The 23,480-nt window shown below is 31.9% G+C and overlaps 1 protein-coding gene across 4 annotated transcripts in view; it reads right to left on the bottom strand.

The window, feature by feature from the left end:
- Nucleotides 1-23,480, bottom strand: part of LOC118199488 (uncharacterized) — a 140,460-nt gene that overhangs the window by 107,172 nt on the left and 9,808 nt on the right. For 2 of the 4 annotated variants that reach the window (XM_085824870.1, XM_085824869.1), the window contains exons 2-3: nt 12,924-13,124; nt 2,483-2,892 (exon numbers count right to left, since the gene is read on the bottom strand). In XM_085824870.1, coding sequence (XP_085680996.1) covers nt 2,483-2,892; nt 12,924-13,124 — 611 coding nt within the window. The remainder of the gene's footprint in view (nt 1-2,482; nt 2,893-12,923; nt 13,125-23,480) is intronic. The other 2 variants (XM_085824871.1, XM_085824872.1) reach the window with 2 other exon arrangements.

Raw genomic sequence — 23,480 nt, 5'->3', positions numbered from 1 at the left:
TCAAAACGCACCAATATATAAATTCATGTATATCATCAGAAATTTTGAATAAAAAAAATTGTTATTTTTTGTAGGTGTGCTTAGAAATACATCTATTTTAAGATAATGGTAAAAATTTATAGATATAATTTCAAAATTTTTTTTGAAAATTTTATAAAAATCATTGAAAAATAAATCATAAAACATGGGTGAATTTTATTTGGAATGAACGTGAATTTTGAAATCTGAAAGGAAGAATCAAATAAATTTAATAAAAAAAAAGAGATATTGATAAATATGTACCAAACTCAATTAACATTGAGAAGCTAAAATTTTGAGAGCTAATTTTTAAAAACTACTCAATGCGATTTTTACAAAACTTATTAGTTTGGAGTAATCTGAGTCGTAGAATTGAAATATGGAAAAAAATTGGCATGTTATTTTAGAAAAAGTCTGATTTTGTGTCAAAATACCTATAATTAGAACAATGCTATATATAAAACTAAGGCATACCCTAAGTTGCGCTTTCGAGAGATAAAAAACGCAATTTGAATTTCATCAATCGGCCTAGTAGCATGGGAGATATAGAACTGTCCCCCCTTTTTTTTAATAAGAAAAATTTCATTATATATTAAAATTTGTTATTATTAAATTAATAAGAAAAAATTCAATTTGGATGGTATAATGTTTAAGAAAAGTTATTCTGAAATCATTAGAGATGGGGAGATGGAATTTGCCTAATTTAAATTTAATTAATTCAATCATTTACATTTGGTGCTAGGAAACGCTTTTCTTAGTAAAGGCTAAAAATTTTTAAAAAGGCAGATTTGGAGATCGACTAGGAAACATGAGGAAAAACCTTGTAGACAGATATAAAATTTGTATTTATATTAAATTCTGAAAATTTTTGTCTGAAATCTAAAATAGCAAGATATAGTATATAATCATGTTGGAAAACTATTATTAAAAATAATAGAAAATTCTATTTATTATTTTATTCAATACAGTTTTGAATATTCTGTTACTGGGAACGGATTCAGAAATGTATGTATATATAAAATATGTATGCATGCATGTATATATATATATATATGTTTGTGCATGTGTATACCTACACATACATACACTCATACATACATGCATACATAAATACTTTTCTGAATCTGGTTGTGATAACAGAACTGCATCCAATTTTGGTAACAATCAATTAATTAATATATATATACACACACACATATACTGCAAAGTTCATTTTAGACAAACTCTATTGGGCCACGTTCAGCAACTACTGTCACAAATACCAATTAAAGCTTCATTTTGACTGACTCAGCAACGGTCATCAATCACGAATCAAACAGCAGAATTCTAATGGAAGTGGTCGTCCATAATTGTTGATAAATAGCACTACTTGGCTAGTTGATGGGATAATACATAAGTACCAAAAATAGCAACTATAGTGGACAAGTAACAGCTTTTTAATAAATTTTTTTCACTCTGTGAGTCACACCACAAGTCACAATTTGATTTTTTTCAACACCAAGCATGCATCAAATATTTAAATACATTATTTAATGAAAATTTTGAAAACTAATGGTTTTAAAATATTGTGCTAAGAGAATTAAAAAATTACTTTTATAGTGATTAGAGGCATCAATACAAGAGGGTATTTCAGAGAAATAAATAAATAAAAGGTTAAATGCAATTAGTAAGGTTAAGTATAGCTAGTATGATGTCACATGAAAGGTCAATACTTTGTGGATTAGATGATAACTAGTACGATGCTAACATTGAAGCTTCAATGTTTTCTTTTCAAGATTTAGATTCAATTGATCATTTTTGATGAGATTAAATATAATGGTGATTTCAATAGAAAATTCAATACTCAGATTTATGTAACGAAAAGAATTCTAGTAGACAATCAAGTTTTTATAGACTTCAAGGATATATGATTTTTATAACTGAATTTGTATTTCAGATAGTAACAATTTAAACAGATCATTTTAAAACTTAAACCAGAATCAAAAAGCATGCCAATGTAGAGTTGAAAAATCAGGCAAAAAGTAACTTTATTTTCACATGCATTATATTGATAAAGTTTTACTCTATCAATTTCAAAGGTAATAAGACCAGGTCCCTCTTCTTAGGAGCAAAACTATTCTGGATTTGCTCCTGATGAAGAAGGACTTATGTCTGAACTGATAGCTTTATTTACAATATATGCTAAAAATAACTGTTCAGGCTAATTTTAAGTCAAGTCAGTCTTTCTCTTCTTGAATAAAAGAGACATATGTTAAAATTCTTTCAAGATGCAATTAGTGCTTCTCTAAAGTTAATACTTAAAAATTTTTCTAATCCAAGCTTACTAAATTTTTATGTTGGTGCACTTATTTTTGTCTAATAATTCTGAACCATCTTGTTTTCACTTAATCAGACATTCTAAAATTTACACAAAATATATGATAAAATATCATTGAAAATGAAAGATACTTAGCAAAATACTCACTTTTTTCTTAGTTTCAATTTCCGTACAACTTTCAGGAGGAATAACCTGATAAACTCTTTCTTTATTTTTGAAATCTAAAACTGCATCATCTGATATGTCTTTTGATTTACTGTTTTTCATATCCTCATTCTCTTCACTTGAGCCATTTATAATAACATTATCAAAATTGTCTTTTTTTAATTTCTTATTCATAGCATCATTTTTCACAATATCAGAATTGTTCAATTTTCTTTTTTTATCTTCCTCACAACTATTAATACCTTCAAGAATTTTCAGAGAGTCAGAATCAGATTCCAAGCATAAAACAGACATCTTGCTTTGTGATGTATTTGTTGGCTTTACTGACAATTCTTCCTCATCTCCATCCGTTTCCTTCAGACTATCTCTCTGCAGCTCTCTATCTTGAAGCGCTAATAAATAAAATATTTCTTATTTATATGGAATATTAACATGAAAATAAGACAATTTTCAATTACACATAATTAATAATACAGTACAAAGTCTGAAATCCGGACATCCATTATCCGGAATGATCTAAAATCCGGACCTCAAAAACACCACCGTTTACTTGTAGGCTTTACGCATGCACATTTGTTTCCCCCCCCCCTCTGTGCATAATAAAACATCTGGAGAGTCCCGATTCTTAATTTCACTTCGACACTAAATAAAATACCTTGTTATTGAAGAAACAATCATTTTAGCATAAATTTGTACGATCTGTAATTGGGTTCTGTTGCTAAAATATCTGCTTGGCATATCTCAACCCGAAACATTCCACATAGATACATAACTGATCTGACACCAACCTGGTGAATCATTATTTATTATACTTTCCTTTCATCCCTGCATGTTTATCAAAACATGACAAATTGAGTAATGACTTATGTAGCGATGCCTAAACAATTTTTTTTATGTTTATTAGTAATTGAATAATAAAGGAGTGTGGTAACCTTTTCTGTTAACATTACGCTTGGCAATGATTAAAGATTTAAGTTAAATGCTCTAAAAAATGTTAACGAGGAAGAATTTACCAAAAATTTCTTGTCATATGCTAAAAATAGATTTTGTTGATGATACTCATAGACCCAAAGATAACATTTAGGGCTATTTGAATTAAGGACAACTGATTTGGTATTCACATAAACCCAGAACCAGCGGCTGGGCTCGTATGGCCGTGCCGAGTTGCAGAATAATAGGACTCACAGAGACTGCATCAGACGGTAAGATATCTAGCACCAGCCCTCATCAAGTATATGGTGAGAATTCTTTTATTCAAAACTCTGATAAGCCTTAAAGCATGTGCAAGAAATGGACATAAATATAATAATTTCACTAATATAATTCATACTTGTCTCAGTGCGCGATAGAAGTAAGATAAAATTTAATGGAACAACATGTCGTTAGTCGCCAAGCTCATGATGCATAGCCAAACATGTATAGTGAAGAACGGCTAAATTTAATGATAATAGCCACTAAATTTAAAGGTTTTGAGATATCGCCAAACAAAGGTGAAATTTTTCAATTAACAGAAATGTGGAAAAGCGGTAATACACACGGATGATATAAAAGAAGTTTTTTATTTTGATGACAATGCGCCTTGATCGTCAATCAAGGAATGAATGGCGAAATCTGTAGTATGGTTCTATATCCAGAAAATACTGCTACCGATAGTGAAGAAAGTGACAGAGAAGTTACTGAAGATGAGAAAATTTTGATTGATAAGTTAGTCGGAATTCTTGAATTAGCAATTACATGACTTCAACAATGTAACTAAACAAGATATTATGTCCGTCTACAGAATTAAAGAGAAAGTATTAACACAAAAAATGAAGCAACTTACACAACTTACATTGAAAGAAATGTTTAATAAGGTTAACAAGTAAATATTAAGCTTTTTTTTTTTTTGTAAATTTTGCTACCCTTTAGATCATAAATACTTCATTATTTCGTAAATCACGATTTCATATTTTTAATTTTATAATTTCTACATGCCATCTTACTAGATTTAAACTGATTACTTTAATATCCGGAAAAATCCCAAATACGGAATTGCCGAAATCCCGATTTTGGACTTTGTACTGTATATACATATACAGAAACTATCTTACTAAACGAAATACAGATGCACAGCAGTTAAACATTACCACAAAGTAATTATCATACTCTCTTCCCTCATTAATATCATTAAAAAATGTAAGCAGATAATTAGCATTTTAATTAAGGTATTTTTTTTTTTTTTACATGCTGCACCAGTTCATTTGCTAAACTAACTCTAATTTATAAAAGGTATCTTGTATTTAAAAAACATTCAGTATCACGAAACCATATCATAAGCACTCTCAAAAGAAAGATGTTTACATAATGTACAGTTTTATCAGAATTTAATGATTTAAATACTAAGAGAAAAGAGTTCACCAAGAATCGCAAATTTCTTCACATTTTCAGCAACTTTTCGTCAACAGCAAATTTATTGTTGATTGCACTGAAAGTCCATTGTAAATTTACTCTTTCCCTGCAAATACCAGGCAAATGACCTCTACACTTCTGAATCTTCAGTATTTTTTTAAATGCAACTGAAGTGAATTAGTGCAGAATATTCGCCCATATGATTAGCCATCAGTAGAAAAATTACTTTTTTTGCTGGCCAGTTTTTCCGCCATAAAAGAAACTTGTTAACCTTGATGAGAATACATTCCAATATCTTTTCCAATATCTTACTCTACGTTGATGCATATCATTTTTAATAAATAAACTAAATTGTATATAATAGAAAGAAATGTTGTCTACAAAATTTCATGTGACCTAAATAGTGCAGTTGAAATAGCCAGCAGGATTACAGCAAATTTTATCTTCTTTCGCATTTATCAATCCACGATTATGAAAAGGGTTAGTATCTGCAATAGCAAAAAAAGTCCTACCCCTCCCCCCTCCTTAAAGACTGTTTTTACACTGATTATGTTATGGCCACAATTCTGTAGTATAATTTTCATTTTAATTTTGTGTTGATTCTTTCTAAGTAATTGTACTATTCTATTTTTGTCATCGATATGAAGTGAAATTCAGAATCCAGAAGTAGGTAGTACTTCTTGATAGTATCCAAATCCAGAAGTAGGTAGTACACAAAAATACATACATAACCAAATATAAATAACCAAAGAAAGGTGGGTGTAATAACCTTGAAAAATTATTATAATAATCTTAAATTAGGCTCATCAAATTATACGGAAAACAAAAGTATTTAAATTTGTAATACATCAGTATTCCATTAGAATAAAATATAGATGTTAATATAAAAGAGGTTCAATAACTGCTTTCTTCCCCCTATTTCTTCTGCATGGCATTTTTTCTACTGTGGAAGAAATTTGCCAACTCTGCTGCTATATAACAACAGAATGACTCCAAAGAAGGCCCCACCTATCCCTCCATCCTTTGTCAAAAAGCCTGCAACATTAATCTGTTAGTACACTGAATTATACAAAGATTAAAACACTGATAACTAGTTAGTTATTTATTTTTTAGAGATGATAATTCATGGTGACACTTAATTGTTATCTTGATAATTGTTTGAATTTTCTGTTGAGAAAGAGTTCAAGTTAATTATTTTTTCTTAATTAAGAAAAATCTGAATTTTATTTAATTCTGTGGATTACTAATTTAAGGTATTTTGTTATCTAAATTCTTATATATTGGGAAAAACCAATGCTTCAATGATATTTTTTCTTTTTATTGAAATTAACCAAGAAGATTTTGTTTCTTTGTGAAAAGATTCAGAAAAAGGGTGACTTTTGCTGCATCATTCTCTTTCAAGGTCTGAGTCATTTAGAACATTCTAAAAAGAAATTTCTTTGTCTCGGTTGCCATGGGTAAAGTGGGTTAAATTAGGGGGTAAATTAGGTTAAAATTTAGGGGGTTAATGTTTCACTTACAACAAAAGGACATTGGTTTTGGGGATAAAGGTGTCCATTTTGGCTTTGGGTCTTGACTGGTTGCACGTGCACAGTTGGGTTGTTTTGTCCTTTTGGGTGACAAAATGGAAATTTGGTCTCTAAAAGGGGGTGAAATTCTAGTTTTTGTGGTAGCCTGTTTTTGTGAAGGAGGATTTTTGAGCTCACGTCACTTTTTTCAGTACTGTCTGAGGTGAGCTTGCTGGTTCAGCTATTAAGGTGGGGATAAGCCGCAATTATGCTCCCTGACCATGCGTTCTACTGAAAGTTCGGGGAACAGGATTTGTGTGACAATCTTCGGAAATAAATGAACGAATCTGAAGACTTTTGACTGGGCTGTCCTTTGAGTAAGTTGGCTTCTTTGGAAGTCTGAGATGCAGTTCTCCGTTGTTAGCGGAATTTTTAATCATGCCTCCCGAATAGTAATCTGCATGAATAAATGCATTTTAGAAATAACTTGTTGACAGAAGTGACTAAAGGAAAAGGTTGCCTCGCACTTTGTCGTAAGTCCTGCTTCATCCAGCTTCTTCATGATAAAAGCAAAATTGAATAGTCCTGTGTTATGCCTCGTTGCTTGTTGCACGGTAGTCTGACCCCATGAGGTATGGAAGAGTGGTTTTAATCACGAGTTCCATATCTGGCTGCATCCAACCATAATGTGTTAATACTACAGCAGATCGTGACTATTGTTCTTCCCTGTAGCCATGTTGATTGAAATATGACTTTCTGCATACCATGGAGAGGTAAAAACCTCATATTCTTCTTGAATGTACTGACCATGTGTTTCTTCAGTTACCTTGGCTGAATTAAGGAGGTATTTCTTCTTCATGATGGAGTTATTCAACTGTTTCTCCCTAATGTCTCAACTTACCTGAATCAGAGGAAACTACCTGAGTGTTCGTCTTCATACTTACTGTCAGGACTTTTCGCGGTCACTCCAGATCCTGAGAGGAAAATTTAAGATATACATAATATAAGAAATTTAAGACTTAATCTAGAGTTTCTTAAAATTTTCTTAGTGTGCACATAATCAGTATATGATAAAAGAGTTTGGCATTGTAATATTTCCTTTGCTGTCCTTTCCTGATGTCTGTATCAATGAAATTTAATTAATTGTTGACCAGCAAAATCAGTTTAACTGTTTTTTCCCATTCTTATTTGCTTATCGTGAAAGTGTTCCTCACTATTAGGAATTATAAATATATTAAAAACCTAATAGCCTCTTATTAAACTTGTATGAACGATAATTTAAAAATTTAATCAGCAAGAGCAATTGATTCACCTAGAAATGAAGTCTTTTGACCTGAATCTTTTCACTTCAAGAAAGTAATTGAGCTGAAAGCTCCCTGTAGTGTAAAACCAATAAGAATGTCAACCTTTTTGAATTTATTGCTTGTCCTAATGTTTAAATACTTACTAAAAAATTTAAACACTTACTAAATTCTTGTGTACCGCATTTATCATTTATCTGATCTTTCCTGAGCACACTCCCAGAAAGGCATACTCACAACGCAATGTCTCCTGAAGAATTACGATCACAAAAAATGTTAAATTGGCTAGCACTTTTATTTTTATGTTACTTTAGATTTTGTTCCTTCCAACCATAATGTGCTAATGGTTGTTGTGGTTTAATTAGTTATTTAAAATTTGTTACAGATTCACCTGTGTTGGTATTTTATTACACTATGGTATGCAAAATATGAATATTTGATTTTTCTTAAATAAGAAAAATGGCAGTACTAAAATTGTTAGTGTTTTAATGATTTCTCCCCCCCCTCTCCATTTTATTGCACATTTCAATTGATAGCGGTGTCATCTCAGAAGCGAATAACTAATTAAAAACAGTAGATCATGTATTACATGATTACTCAGTTATTTGATATATAAATAAGCATTGGCAGTAGTTAAAAGCATTGACAGTAGACCTTGCTATTAGCTAAAATTTTCAACTAACTTTAAAGGGTTTAAGGATTTAATTCAAGAAAGATTTATAGCAGTATTGCTTCCCAGTTGGCATACATTTCTTGACATTATTAATGACTAGTTCAAATTTATCCATCTTTGAAATGTGTTAGTTCTAGAATGGAAATCTTGTTTTTGCTATGCGGCAAATTTTAGATATATCCATGTTTCGTTTTAAGGGGTGTTGGAACACCAAAATCTTCAAAAAATTGCGATTTCGGATTTTTGCATTTTCAAATTCTCTACACTTTTATCTTTGTAAAAATGCCATTCTTTAATCTCTATGCAATTAGAACTGTAAAAAATCTAGTCTTAATTTGTCATCAACTGCTTTGATCAATGAGGATTTTTACATAAAAACGCGTTTTTCTCCAAACGTGATTTTTTTTTATACTCGGTGTACCTTTTCTCGGGAACTACCGCTCACAGGTATCTAAAATTTTTATGGCTTATTTATTAGGTTTCTTAATATTTACTGAAATGAGTTTTTTGTGATAAACTAAGAAAAAAACATTTTTTTTAATTTTTTGTACGAGAAAAGTGCTAAATTTTACTATGCCTAACAAAATATTCTGTAAATTACTCTAAAATTCAAAATATTTCGAAAGCTCATTTCAGTATAATCAGATAGGTATACTTTAATTACACAAAAATTTCAACCGTGTATCTACAGCTTATATTCAGAAAAGGTACATCAAAAATGGTCAATTTAACATTGCCAGTATAGGGGTTGTTCATATCATTAATCAAGTATTTTTATTTGTATTCATTTATATTTGAAACTGGTAAAAAAAGTATTCTTAAATTGTTAAAGCTCTATTTAGCTTGTTATTTTTAAAACTGTAGATTGTGTAACAGAGACAGGAAACTTTACAGGGAAGACATCTGGTTTATGGCTTTTCTGTTTTACTAACAGAAGAACTAAAGCAGTTAGGGTGTTTGTCGCATTTCTTCGTTGGGCGGGGGGCTCGTTTAATAGGGCATTAGAGGAAGTTGTAAATCGGCTTACTCGTTTTCACTTGCTTTCTCGCTTTGTGTTGCAATGTTTTATTTCAGTTCTCTTCCGGACAGTGGGGGGAGGGGGGTTGAAAGTTAAGACAATTTGATTCTTTTTGTTAGTTTCTGCTTAGCTGAGGGGGGGTCGAGATTATTTTCCCCCGTTCAGGGTGGCCAGGACTTCTTTGTTGGATTGTCTTGTTTTTGATTCCTTGTGGGGGTGTAATTTCTCAGCTAAAGATAAAAGTCTGGGATTGGTGAAATTTAATTTTATGATTTTTTTGTAGCCTATGAACAAATGGGAGCGGAGAGACAGATTTCTTGGGAGGCTGCACAATGTTAGAAGTCAGTCTGATTTTGACCTGCAAAGAAAAGGGTAGAAGATAAAAATTGTGCTGGGTCTTGCGCTTGCGTGTCGGAGCAGAGTGAGATTGGAAATGAATCTTGAGCAGACGAGATGTAAAAGTGTGAAAAAGAGAAAGAGTGGTGAGGCTTTCTCCTTGCGGGGTGAGGGCCGACTTGTTGATTCAGATTTGAGCTGCTACGTGAAAGAGTCGAAAGTAGAAAATGCTTTATGTTATTCAGCAGGAAAATTACACTGGAGTCGTCTTCGTCAAGTTTATCCATCAGTAATTCGGCTAATGAACGTGATGTGGAGAATCCAACTGGAGTCGTCGAGTTTATCAGCTAGTAATGTGGCTATGTTTTTATGCCTTGTCCGGATAGAGGAAGAATATTAGTGCAATGTCTTCGGTATCCAAATGGGGCATTCCTGCAGTTGTTAATCCGGAAATTTTAGGGAGACTCACCGTTACTGCTGTTAGTGGAAGTTACCAGTGTTTCCAGATGCTACACTGCCTGGTTTCCAGTCATGGGGCCTTTGTCGACAGTACCAGCATTACTCTTGAATTCCTAATGCATACTTGCCAACCTATGACACTCAAAAATCAGGAGATTTTTTTAAGAAATCGGGAGATTTTTCACAATGTTAAAAAGACTTTTTAAATGATGAAAATATAGTTTTTAATAATGAATTAACTTTAAATAATAACTAATTCTTAAATGCAAGCAACACAAAAATACCTTACACATAAAAAACATTTTTATTACTTGCACCATTTAAAAAAACAAAAAAAACACTTTAATCAGTTTTCGTACAAATGTCATAAACAGTGGCAGATTTTGCTTTCTTTAAGAAAGAAACTTCATAATTTTGTTCATAACAATTGCCACATAGATCTGCTTTTGCTAATACAAGTTTTTCTAATGTGTCATCATATTAGATCTAAATTTAGTCCTCGGTTTCGCAACACTGAAAATCCTCTCACACTCAGCATTACTATGGGGAACTGTCAAGATGGCCAACATAATTCTAGACAGTTCACTATATTTTAAAATTCCATCAGCGTCTTTCAGTTTTCCAATTAAACTCCACTGGGTGTCAATCCTAGCTGATTTTATAACTTCATCCAAGTTTTCTAATTGTAAACTGCCGTTATGCAGCTGTTGGAACTGTTTAAATTTTTCCTTCCTTTTAGAACTCCTTTCAAGATTATAATAAATATCAACAATGTGTTCATCCACATTTATTGGTGAAGAAGCTGCCCTTCTTTCAGCTTCTTTCAGTGGCAGGTTGTGCTTCAGTAAAAAGGCATTAATAACTTTTTAGTTCTTTGTTTCCGAAGAAAAATTTAATTTTTCGTTTTTTTCAAAACAACTCTTGTTGTCCTTGGGTTTTTGTGTATGTATGCACATGTTTGAGAACATCCGCGCTTCCACCATGCGAAATCGAAAAATCGCAACGACAGGCGGTACACATCGCAAATTTATTTTTCCTTGAGGAAATAATGGAATGAAAGTCAAATGAGTACGAATTTTGATATGTACACGAGTATTTCACCTTTCTCACAGACATAACAAAAGATGGTAATTTCTAAAAATACTTCCCGAAGGCTCGTGTACTCACACAACTCAGGACAAAATGACCGAAATAACTAAAGAACATCGAAATAACAGTTTGCTTTGTCCTCATTGGCTAATATATATGCCAGATGACACGCAGTGGAGCACAATGCTCATTGGAGAACGACGTTTCTGGATACGTATATGCTCTCACTCACAAAGCAGAAGTTATCTAATTCGCAGGTTTTGTTTTAGATATAATCTAGAGAAAATTCAATTGCTTTTCAAACGTCCAAAATCACTTTTTTTTTTTTTTTTTTTTTTTGTTCATATAACAAAGTATTAAGCCAAGTTCCATAAAAATCGTGAGAAATTTTAAGAATAAGACAGTTGGGAGAAATATATTGTAAATTGGGTTGGCAGGAGAGCGGTCGAAAATCGGGAGAGTTGGCAACTCTGCTAATGGTACAGACAGCTTCAGTTGCGCTTCACCCAGGTTTTCGTTTTTTAAAATTCGCAAGAACTGTCTCTCTCCTTTAATGCAGATTTGTGACTTAAGGACAGCAGAATGTTGGTGGTGCTCATGTGTACACCTTTGGGACACTGGATGATTTGCGGGGCTGTAAAATCGCCTATTTAATCTGCCTACGATGATTTTCCCTAATTATACGTGAATGCGGTATGGACTTCACCCCCATGAGTGAATTGTTATTTTTTTTATTTATTTTGAATTACCTTAATGATTATTCTAAATAACCAGGGTAGAGTTGTCATTTGCAATGTTTGATGAACTTTGAATATACCATAGGGTTTAATTGCTTAAAAATTAATTAATCGTAACAGTGGAAATTTCATTATTTTTAACGGAAATTACCATGATAAATACTTGATGATAGAAGATGAAATGAGTAAAATGCTAGTGTTACATTTATGATACAGTAGGATTTGGAAATGTTAACCTTAATTTATGTAAGATGTAATTTGGTGTGATATGTGTTATTTTGCATAGCATTAGTGTAGTTAGGATACTGATCAGTTTATCATATGTCATACTGATCAGTTTAACCAGGAATTTAATAAAATGAATTTGTTTGAAATTTTAATTGCATTTGTTTATTTTGTGTCAATTTACGGTGGTCTGTCGCATCACTCCATTTGTTTGAGCCAGGAGGCTTTCGTTATTGTGTTACGGATTCTTTCCTTCTTTTTACGTGGGTTAATCACAACACGACTCATTATAATAAATGTACTAATCAAGTTTACGATTATTGATTTGAAGATTGCATTTGGAGTTTAATTATAAGAAGACATTTATGTGCCTTGATAGTACTTTCACTATTGTTTTTTTTTTCATCATGTGCCACCAGTCAGACAGTTAAATGGAGTTAAAAGTTTAAACCCCTTAATTTTCAACAACATAATATTTTTAACGAAAGAATCCAGCGTCAAAGAATTAGATAAATAAGATTAAACATTAAAATGCAATGAAACTCGAATAACAGATGCAGCTGTTACTTGTGTAATTTCCCATAAGAATAAAAATTCTTCAAAATTTGCTGCTAATTTATACAGTAATTTCCCAACAATTTCATAAATAAACAAACAAATAAATTATTACATTACGCAATAATGCTTACATAGATCTAATTTCAGTCTTTTAGCTTCAACAACATCAGATGCTAACTCGGAGTTCAGAAGTTTCTCTTGACTATGTTGTAACAAATATGACCTAGACAGACTCATAGCTGCAAGAGAAAGATCACTACAGCTCTCCACTGAATTAGTAAGAGATGAGCTTTTATTTGGAACATCTTCTTTATCGACACACATGCCAGATGCTGAATAAGAACAAAATTAATAGTACAATAAGGAATTAATATACAGTCAAAAGTCGTTAATCAGGACTCGTCGGGACTTCGGCGATTCCGGATTCTCGATTTTTCCGGATTATAGATCATCAGTTTAAATCTGGTAAGATGGCATGCAGAAATTACAAAATTAAAAATATGAAACTGTAATTTATGAAATAAAGAACAATCATGATCTAAAGGGTATTAAAATTTACAAAAAGAAAAAGCTTAATATTTATTTGTTTACTTTATTAAACATTTCTTTCAATGTAAGTTGTTTAAGTTGCTTCGTTTCATGCGATAATACTTTTTCTTTAATTCTATTAAACAGACATAATTTCTTGTTTAGTTACAAAGTTCCGCTGTTCAAGTCCTATAATTGCTGTCGAGAATACAGACTAATTTGTCAATCGAAATTTTTTCGTTTTCAATAACCTCCGTGTCATTTTCTTCACTATCGGAAGCGAATTATAATGGCAAGGAACTTGATTTAAATCATATCAAAGACGGAGTACATCGAGATGAAATACTACATTTAGTAAGGAATTATAAGCCAAATAAAATAAAAACATCTGCCCTGAAGATAAGGATAGTGCTGACAGATCAACTTACAATTCATTGCGCACCGCGGAGTCCCCCCCCCCCGCCACAGCGTGAAATTGGTAAAAGATTTCGGATTTCGAAACATACTTTCACTTTGTAGATCCTTTACATATTAGTAAATATATATCGGAAATTCTATTTGTCATAATCGAAAGTTCAAGCTTACTTTTATAAAATTGCTCTAACAGTCTGCAAAAAATAATAAGCCGGATCCAATTCGAAGATTAAGAAACAACGCAATCTGCAACATTAACTGAATTAGATCATTTTAGCTTATACCGTCCATTATACATTAAAAGCGCATGCATAAACGTATTATGCGCATACTCACACGCATATTCGCAGCCGTAAAGATCTTACGCACGCGTAAACGCCTACGCATGCGCAGAAAGTTTGTAGCTTTGAGGTCCGGATTATGGGTGTCCGAATTAACGACTTTTGACTGTATTATGAATAAGAAATAGAAGGAAAGTGCATTTTTACAACCAAAAAGAAGCAAATTGCTTAAATATAAAAAAAAAACCAGGTACTTTTCCGTTATGTACCTGACACATATTTTTTTAGGTTTTTTTAATTGCAAACAGTTCCTAGGTATGAAAATAGTTTACAGATGAAAAATACAAAATTTGAAATTTTAATGAATTTAGATTTATTTAACTATTCATGTACGTCTGAGGATCAAATCATTTGTCGAATTGTTTCGCTTGTGTAATGCATTTATTTCAAATTCCTTGGTTTCTATCAGTGGCGTAGCTAGGGTGGGGCAAGGGGGGACATCTGTCCCCGGACGCAGCATCCAAGGGGCACCAAATTCATGCTACGAAATTTTTTAATGAAATATTTTCCGTTTCTGTCACACAGAAAGGGGGCAAATTCTTTAGTTGTCCCCGAGCGCTAGAAACTCTAGCTACGCCCCTGGTTTCTATGTTCGGTTTTTGTACTTTACTGCAATGGATTTGAAAATTTTGGATTTCTCGACAAATGAAGCAGCAGCCCTTAAATATTCTTTCAAGATAAAGATCTTGTACATAAAGAAAGACTTTCTGCTATTTTCATTCATGCAGAGAAGAGAAAGGAATCTGAAAAAGAACATGGTTTGAGAAACTCGTGCATACAGTTTCTCACCAGTCTGGGATTTATTTGTGATGTGAAGAAGAGCTGAGCTGACATCCACTGATTTTTGTGAATGACAGCTTCAATCAAATCACAAAATGACAGCAAACTGGAACAATCATCTCTGAGATATTAGTTTCAGTTCTTTAATGTCTTGTTCTAAATTAAGATTGGTGGTACTGATAAAATCATCAAAATTGGCAAAAGCTTATTCAAAAAAAGGAAACAATGTAAGCCACTTAAGCAGGTTTTCAGAGGTTTGTATCGAGGAATGAAAGAATGTTTTCTGGTCACTATTTCCAGATTGCTTTGCTAAGACAAATGGATACAATAGAGAACATAGCAAATAGGACAATGATACTCTCAGAATGCTGGAAAGGCTACAAATCATCTGCTGCTGGATATGATCATTAACACTGAATTATTCATTTAACTTTATTGACTCAGACACAGGTTGCCATACCCAATCTATCAAACATTTCTTGGCAGTGCTAAATTGCAGGAAAAATGCCAAAGAAGCATATGCCCATCAATATTTTGATTCCTACTTAATAGAAATCCTGCAGTGCCACCAGCATCCGAGGGCCGAAATTTTTCTGTTGTACTAGCAGATATTTAAAAATTTATGTCTCCCATTTAGTGTCCTCATTCAATTCAGCTTATGGTTCTTTTGTGTAATTAAGAATGAAATAAAGTCTTCAAAATAATAGACTGCTATCTATAAACTATTCTTATTCTAGAATTTATTTACAATTAAAAAACTAGCCAAAATGTGTGGAGGTGCATTACAGAAGAGTACCAAAAATGCAATATGCATTATATTAAAATTTTACACACTAGGTACATATCTATATACTACTATATATATACAGTTAAAGAATGAACTACATGTACACTGTGCAAAAAAAAAAGGGACAGTTCTATATCTCCTGTTCTAATGCACTAATTGATGAAATTCAAATTGCGTTTTTCATGTCTCGAAAGGGCGACTTAGAAATGTATTGCCCTTATACATAGCATTGTACTAATATAGGTAATTTGACACAAAATCTGACTTTTTTTTTAAATGACATGCCAATTTTTTTCCATGTTTCAATTCTACGAATCCCATTATGCCAAACTGCTACGTTTTGTAAAAATAGCACGAGTAGTTTTTAAAAAATTAGCTCTCAAAATTTTAGCTCCTAAATGTTAATTGAAGGTGGTATACATTTATTGATCTCTCTTTTTTTATTAAACTTATTTGATTCTTTGTTTCACATTTTGAAATTTAGGTTCATTTTAAATAAAATTTGCCCATATATTATGATTTATTTTACAAATTTGAATCTTTAAATTTTTTATTTTTTTAAATTTTTTAGTTTGAATTATAATCTATAAAATTTTCACTATCATGTCCTTTGACGTGCGGTGGTCGAAACCTGAAACCACAAAGTTTCGTATTTTTTTCTCCTTTTCTTTCCAAAATCTTTTAGTGAACACCAATTGATTACTGATCTTTTACCTCTACATAACACAAAATGATTACAGAACCATAAATTTTTTAGGTCTTAGTACTTCAAGTCATATGGCTTTTAAAATTCATTTTCAATGAGCGAAAATAACTTCCTTTTAATAATATAAGCAACTTTAAATTCCAAAAGTTATTCATTGCACATTATTATTTCATCATAAACAATAAAAAACAGCAATAATTAAACTGTGTATATAAAAAATCTATGTATATTCATGGCATTTGCTTTCTGGTTTCGGGGTACGATCACTGAGCCACTAGAGCATTGTGTCACAATGCTCACAATCCTTTGTCTAGAGGCTCAGTGGTCGCACCTTGAAACCACTGCTGTTCATAATGGTGTTTGCTGCTTTTCAAATAGAAATGTTTATTTTTACCCGGATTATTACTAAACAATGCATACACCTGCTCAGTGAAAAGGTCTTTCTTTTCCAGAGATTTTTCTCTGACCTCAATACGCTTGCTTCCTATGCTATTTATGTGATTTCATAAATTATTTTGTGTAGTTTAAATATAATGTAAATATACTTTGCTATACTTAAAAATAGAAATTGCATAAAAGCTTTATTTAAATAAAAAATAATAATTTATAAATACTTTGGGATGAAATAGGAATAAAATAAATACAAATGGGAAACAAAAGATCCGTACCAAAGCCAAAAAAGACCAAGCCCCCCATTTACATAAAAAAAACCCATAAATTTCATGTGCCATAACATTGGACACATACCAGTATGCAAATCCAGGTAGTGTACATTTTCTAGCACAAGGGAGAAACCTCATAAAACTAGATTATATGTGCAAAACGTGCAATGTGGGTCTATGCATGTACCAAAAAGATAAAACATGCTTTGAAGAGTGTCACAAAAAAAAAACTCGTTCTTCGACGTTTAAAAAAAGCACTGAATTTTTATTTTTAATCCTTACTTTATGGAGTTTTTTATCTGTTTATCAGAACTTTCTTATTATGTAGAAATGTATGTGCTATAGAAAAATTACATAAATGTTTATTTTTAAACTTTTCTGACAATTTACTTCGTAAAATAATGTAAAAAATTTACATATAATGCAATTCCCACACACATTTGTTTTTAAATTCACAAATTTAGTCATTTATTGGAAATGCACACCGAAGAAGGTAAGTTTTTTTTTTTTTTCCTACTACCTCAGTAAGTTTCCAAGTCCTAGATGTGCACTGGTTTGACAGTGTGACCACCACCCACAGATTAATGGGCAAGAGTAGATTTCCTTAATTCATATATTACAGTACAAAGTCTTTAATCCAGACTCGTCGGGACTTCGGCGATTCAGGATTAGGGGTTTTTCTGGATTATAGATCATCAATTTAAATATGGTAAGATGGCATGCAAAAATTATACAATTAAAAATATGAAACTGTAATTTATGAAATAAAGAGCAATTATGGTCTAAAGGGTACCAAAATTTACAAAAAAAAAAAAAGGCTTAATATCCATTTGTTTATTTTATTAAACATTTCTTTCAATGTGAACATGCGTAAAGCATACATTACACATAGTCTAAATTAGAAAATTGCAACGACAAAACTATTTGATGTGTATTCGTGATATTTATAATGACGACGAAATTAATTTAAATCATATCGGAGTACATCGAGATGAAACACTACATTTAGTAAGGAATTATAAGCCGAATAAAACAAAAACATCTGCCCTGAAGATGAGGATAGTGCTGACAGATCAACTTCCAGTTCATTGCGCGCGGCGACGTTCCCCCCCCCCTGCAGAGCAGCGTGAAATTGATAAATAGATTTCAGAATGGTTAGAGAAACAAATCACCTCTCTGTCACTTTTTTTATGCCTTTATCCATTTTTTGTAGCAATTCCACTTTTTGTTTAATGGACATCGAACATGCTTTCGATTTGTAGATCCTTTGGCAGCTCCAGAACTGGAAACTGTTTTAAACATAATCGAAAGTTCAAGCTTACTTTTTATAAAATTGCTCTAATAGTCTGCAAAAAATAATAAGCCGGATACAATTAGAAGATTAAGGAACAACGCAATCTGCAACATTAACTGAAATAGATAATTATATAACTTTTGTCTAGCTTATACCATCCCCGTTATACATTAAATGCATATGCGCATGCGTAAACACATTATGTGTTTATGCAAGCGCAGAAAATTTGTAGCTTTGAGGTCCGGATTATAGATCGTTCCGGATTGTGGACGTCCGGATTAAAGACTTTATACTGTATTTGTCTCTAGGATCACAATATTCAATTTTTAGAGTTTTTAGTTAATAAATTATAAAAATAATATGATGTGCATCAAAGAGTTAAAGTAGACGTATTTCTAAGCATAAAATTTAGAGTTTTCTAATCAAAATTTCCGAAGATATATGTGCATTGATATACTGGCATGTTTTGAAATTTGCTATAATTTTTTAAAGTGATAATAACATCAAATGCAGTTTAGGCACTTTATTAAAATTAACTGAAAGTAGGAATGCTGTGACTTTTTTCCACTCATGCAAAATGTAAAAAGGGAAAGGAAAATAGGTTGCCATGTACCAAGAAATTCGCAAGTGAAGTATTCTCAGCACAAACTAAAAAAAAAGTAGAAAGATAAATTTTCGAATTTCTCCACAAATTTCACACCAAATTTTACAAAATTTAATATTCAGGCATAATTTGAGCTGTAGAATAGAAATATAGAAAAAAAATTGGCATATTATTTCAGAAAAAATCCGATTTTGCGTTACAATACTTATACAGTCAAAAATCGTTAATTCGGACACCCATAATCTGGAAATCAAAGCTACAAACTTTCTGAGCATGCGTCGCGTTGACGCATGCGCGTAAGACCTTTACGGCTGCGAATATGTATGTGTGCATGCGCAAAATACGTTTACGAATGCGCGTTTAATGTATAACGGACAGTATAAGCTAAGTTAAAATTATCTAATTCAGTTAATATTGCAGATTGCATTGTTCCTTAATCTTCGAATTGGATCCGGCTTATTATTTTTTGCAGACTGTTAGAGCAATTTTATAAAAGTAAGTTTGAACTTTCAATTATGTCAAATAGAATTTCTGATATATATTTACTAATATTTAAAGGATCTACAAAGCGAAAGTATGTTTCGAAGTCCATTAAACAAAAAGTGGAATTGCTGCAAAAAATGGATAAAGGCCATATCCTTTGCTTATAACCATTCTGAAATCTGTTTATCAATTTCACGCTGCTCTGCGGCAGGGGGGGAATGCCGTGGCGCACAATGAATTGGAAGTTGATTTGTCAGCACTATCCTTATCTTCAGGGCAGATGTTTTTATTTTATTTGGCTTATAATTCCTTACTAAATGTAGTATTTCATCTCGATGTACTCCGTCTTTGATATGATTTAAATCAAATTCCTTGTCATTATAATTTGCTTCCAATAGCGAAGAAAGTGAGAAAGAGGTTATTGGAAACGAAAAAATTTCGATTGACAAATTAGTGGGTATTCTCGACACAGCAATTATAGGACTTGAACAGCGGAACTTTGTAACTGAACAAGAAATGTCTGTTTATAGACTTAAACAGAAAGTATTATCACATAAAAAACGAAGCAACCTAAACAACTTACATTGAAAGAAATGTTTAATTAGGTAAACAAATAAATATTAAACTACAACCAAACCAACCTTCTTAAAATGAGTAATACTAATTTTTAGGAATTGTTTAACTCACAGAGAAGGAAAATACAAGAGGGCACTGGATTTGTAGAAAAAGTACACAGCATATACATATGTCCGAGGTACAAATACACAACTCTAAACCTACATACACGGACTGCCACATAAATACCTTCTGGAAAGATCTTGAGTTGTCGCACAAATACTTTTAGGTGACACGGTGTACTGCCTTATCAATACAGTTGCAGATAATCAGAAAGTACCAAATTATAAAATACAATGTCAAAGTTAAAGAAAATCTGCTTCTAAAATAAAATGAAAAGCAATACTAACTAACAAAAAAAAAAAGAACATTTTTCCCAATGGCCGAATATTGTACTAGTTAAGCAGTCATTGGGAAAGGCTGATAACCATCAATTATTTGACCATCTCATCACTAAGAATGATGCACAGCTGCACCACAGGGTGCAACTGATTTTATATCCATGAGAAAAAGGAAGCACCATCCCAATTTAGACACAGAACCTGGAGGATGGAGTCTAAGCGTCTCTACCCGAGTTCTACTGTATTTTAAGCGCGTCTTATTGCACAGATATTATACAATTATACACATCCAAGCTGCCTTCTATGGAATTCAAACCCTGGTCCAGTGATATAGCTAACAGCATCACAAATAATAGTATCAATTTAATTACTGAAGATTTTAAATATATTGTATTGTTCGTGAAATTTTTTTAATTTGGTAAGAAATACAAAAAAAGAATAACTTATTTTAAATATTTTTTACCAACTATATCACATCATACAAGTTGTAGAATGTTACTTCAATGATGTTATTTTGAAGGTAAGAAAATAAAATTTGCAAAAGTGCAAATGATATGTATATACAATTCATAAAAAATAACAATATAGTACCACTTCCGCACAGAAACTGGTAAATATAAACATCGCCAACTTTGGCGATAATAGTTCAAACCTGGCAACCCATCGGATTTATCTTATTCGCTTGTTCAAAGTTTGCAACCATTCCTCTTGCGTTTACTTTGTTGAATGATCACTGTCGTTGTTCGCATTTGCAGACTTATATTATTCTATCTACTAATTATGTCTGTAAATGCAACAGGACAGAAATCTGTTTGCTTAAAAAAAATTAAAATTATTTAAGACATTCAAAAGGGCAGTAAATGCTAAAGTCTTTTAGCATTGCTTGCTATAGAAAAAGATACTCTCAAATCGTTAAACTGCAAAAATGTTACTGATCAGTTTTCTGAAATTAAAGTTTGAAAACAAAAAATTTAAAATTTTTAAAACCTTTCAAGTAACTAAAGGTTTGGCACAAAAATCCTAAAATTTCCCAAAAGATCATGAGTAAATGGTAGTGCACCTCCAATTCTTTCCTTTGTCTGGACACATTTCAAAATGCAAGCCTGTGCACTTTAAAACCTCAGGACTAAAATTTTTTAACATATATATATATATATATATATATATGTTAAAAAATCAAACTTCAAAAGAAAGTTAAATTTAATTATAAATAATTCTCTTGTGCCATTGCTGCAAGGAATAAAATTTGAATTTAACAAACATTCTCTAAAAAGTGAATTTAAAGTTAAATTAAATTTAATGCAAACAAATAAATGATTAATGTTGTTGCGAATTAATCTACAATATCATTTAAATTCTGAGAGAATACGTAAATCAAGTGCAAGTATCGAATTCATGAATAAATATAAAATTCTAAAAATTATTTAGCAAAATGCATAAGTGAATGATTGTTGAACAGACAGGAGACAGACTTATCAATTAGTGTCAGGGAAGTTTCTGTGGGCAAGAATTTCTAAACTACTTTGGTTTTCTACTCTTATTTTTTTAATTTTAATTCTTGTCTTTTAATTGGTAATTTCTCAAAATTCCACTTGTTTAAATTTCTTTTTGGTAATTCACCACATTTGTACTACTTTTGGTTTTGACTTTTACTCTTGCATATATGGATGGCTAAACACGAATTTAATGCTTGAAGAGTTAGGCTTGGAGGCAAATTCCCCTTCATAAATCTGTCTCCAGCCTGCTCAACATTCACCTATGCATTTTCCTAAACAATTTTTTAGGATTAAATAAGTTTTAGAAGTTTATATTTATTCACGAATTTTATACTAGCACTTGGTTTGGGTTTTCTTCCGCAAAGGATCCGTTGGCACCGGTGCATATTTGGTGCCAAGCTCACCAACGGCTAATCGGCCATGATTTTAGCGGGGTATAGTTAGTTACGTTGCAAGCTATTTAGCATATGGAAGCATTGATTTCAGCGGTGTACAGTCAAGTTATAAGATATATAGCATATAGAAGTAAAATAAATAGGGTTCCGTAAAGGATCCGTTGGCGCTCTGTATTATTATGTAACACGAGAACGTGCGTCGCAATTAAACGACGTACAAATGTAACATAATGCATTCTATATTAATTATAACATTTATTATATAAAATTGCTTAAAAATAAGGTTACTTTTAAAATTAATGACAAATAAATCAAAAGTACTTACGTTTTCTTCATATGACTAGGAATCATTGATTTCTATAAGAAATTTGTGTTTTTTATTTTTGAATGCAATTATAATCCAAATTATGCAGAATTATTACATGGAGAATGAGTTATATAATTAATTTTCAAATCAATTAGGCTCAAGAAGAATTAGATATTTTGTAGTTTGAATGAAGCTTCCATTTCACAGTGTTCTTGACATAGTATAATTTTTTTACACTTCACACATATAGTTTTTGATTTTCTGTCTTTTTCTCTTGAGCACATGTAACATCTCCGGTAACGTAATTTTCTTTTCTTTGTTTGCAAACCTTCAAGAGAATCTTCGCTGTATTCCTTCTGTTTCTGTCGTGATTTTAAATGAGGATCTAAAAATGCAAAGGCCACATCAGAAATGCCTCCTATTCCTAAACTTCTCTGGTGGAGTTTTAGTAGATAAAAGCAAGGTCTTTGAATTTATGCTGGCAATATTTAATAACAAAAAAAAAAATGCCCATAGGCCATCGGTTTGATACTCTGGCCACAGAGTAAGTGCCGCCCATTTCGTCGACTATATCAACTGCTCCTTTTTTCATGGGGTCCACCAGCAGCTGAGTGGTAAAGTCGCTGAATACTGGTAGTTCGGTCTGAGGTTCAAATCCCGCAAACAGGCTGGCTGCATGGGCGTTTTCGTGGTTTAACACATGTGTAACATGTATACAAGCCAGTTTCCCTTAGAAAGTGCTCCACGAAGGCATCCCTCCCTTTAGGCCAATAGCCTTAGTGTACTTTATAATCTCAATAAACCAAACCTTTTGTCATGTTATAAAACGTAATTATTTCAGATTTTTTTAAATCTCCCGTGCTTTCATCAATATGGTCATCATTGTGCATAGTTGACAAATTTGTTCTTTTTAGCCATATAAGAAAGTAGCATTA

This window comes from Stegodyphus dumicola, chromosome 10 (genome assembly GCF_044657685.1).
Source record: "Stegodyphus dumicola isolate Sdum_Otavi_A_Nest chromosome 10, ASM4465768v1".
In the NCBI taxonomy this organism is placed as follows: domain Eukaryota; kingdom Metazoa; phylum Arthropoda; class Arachnida; order Araneae; family Eresidae; genus Stegodyphus; species Stegodyphus dumicola.
Note: the sequence above shows the minus strand (reverse complement) of the source record. Positions and strands in the feature narration are given on the sequence as shown.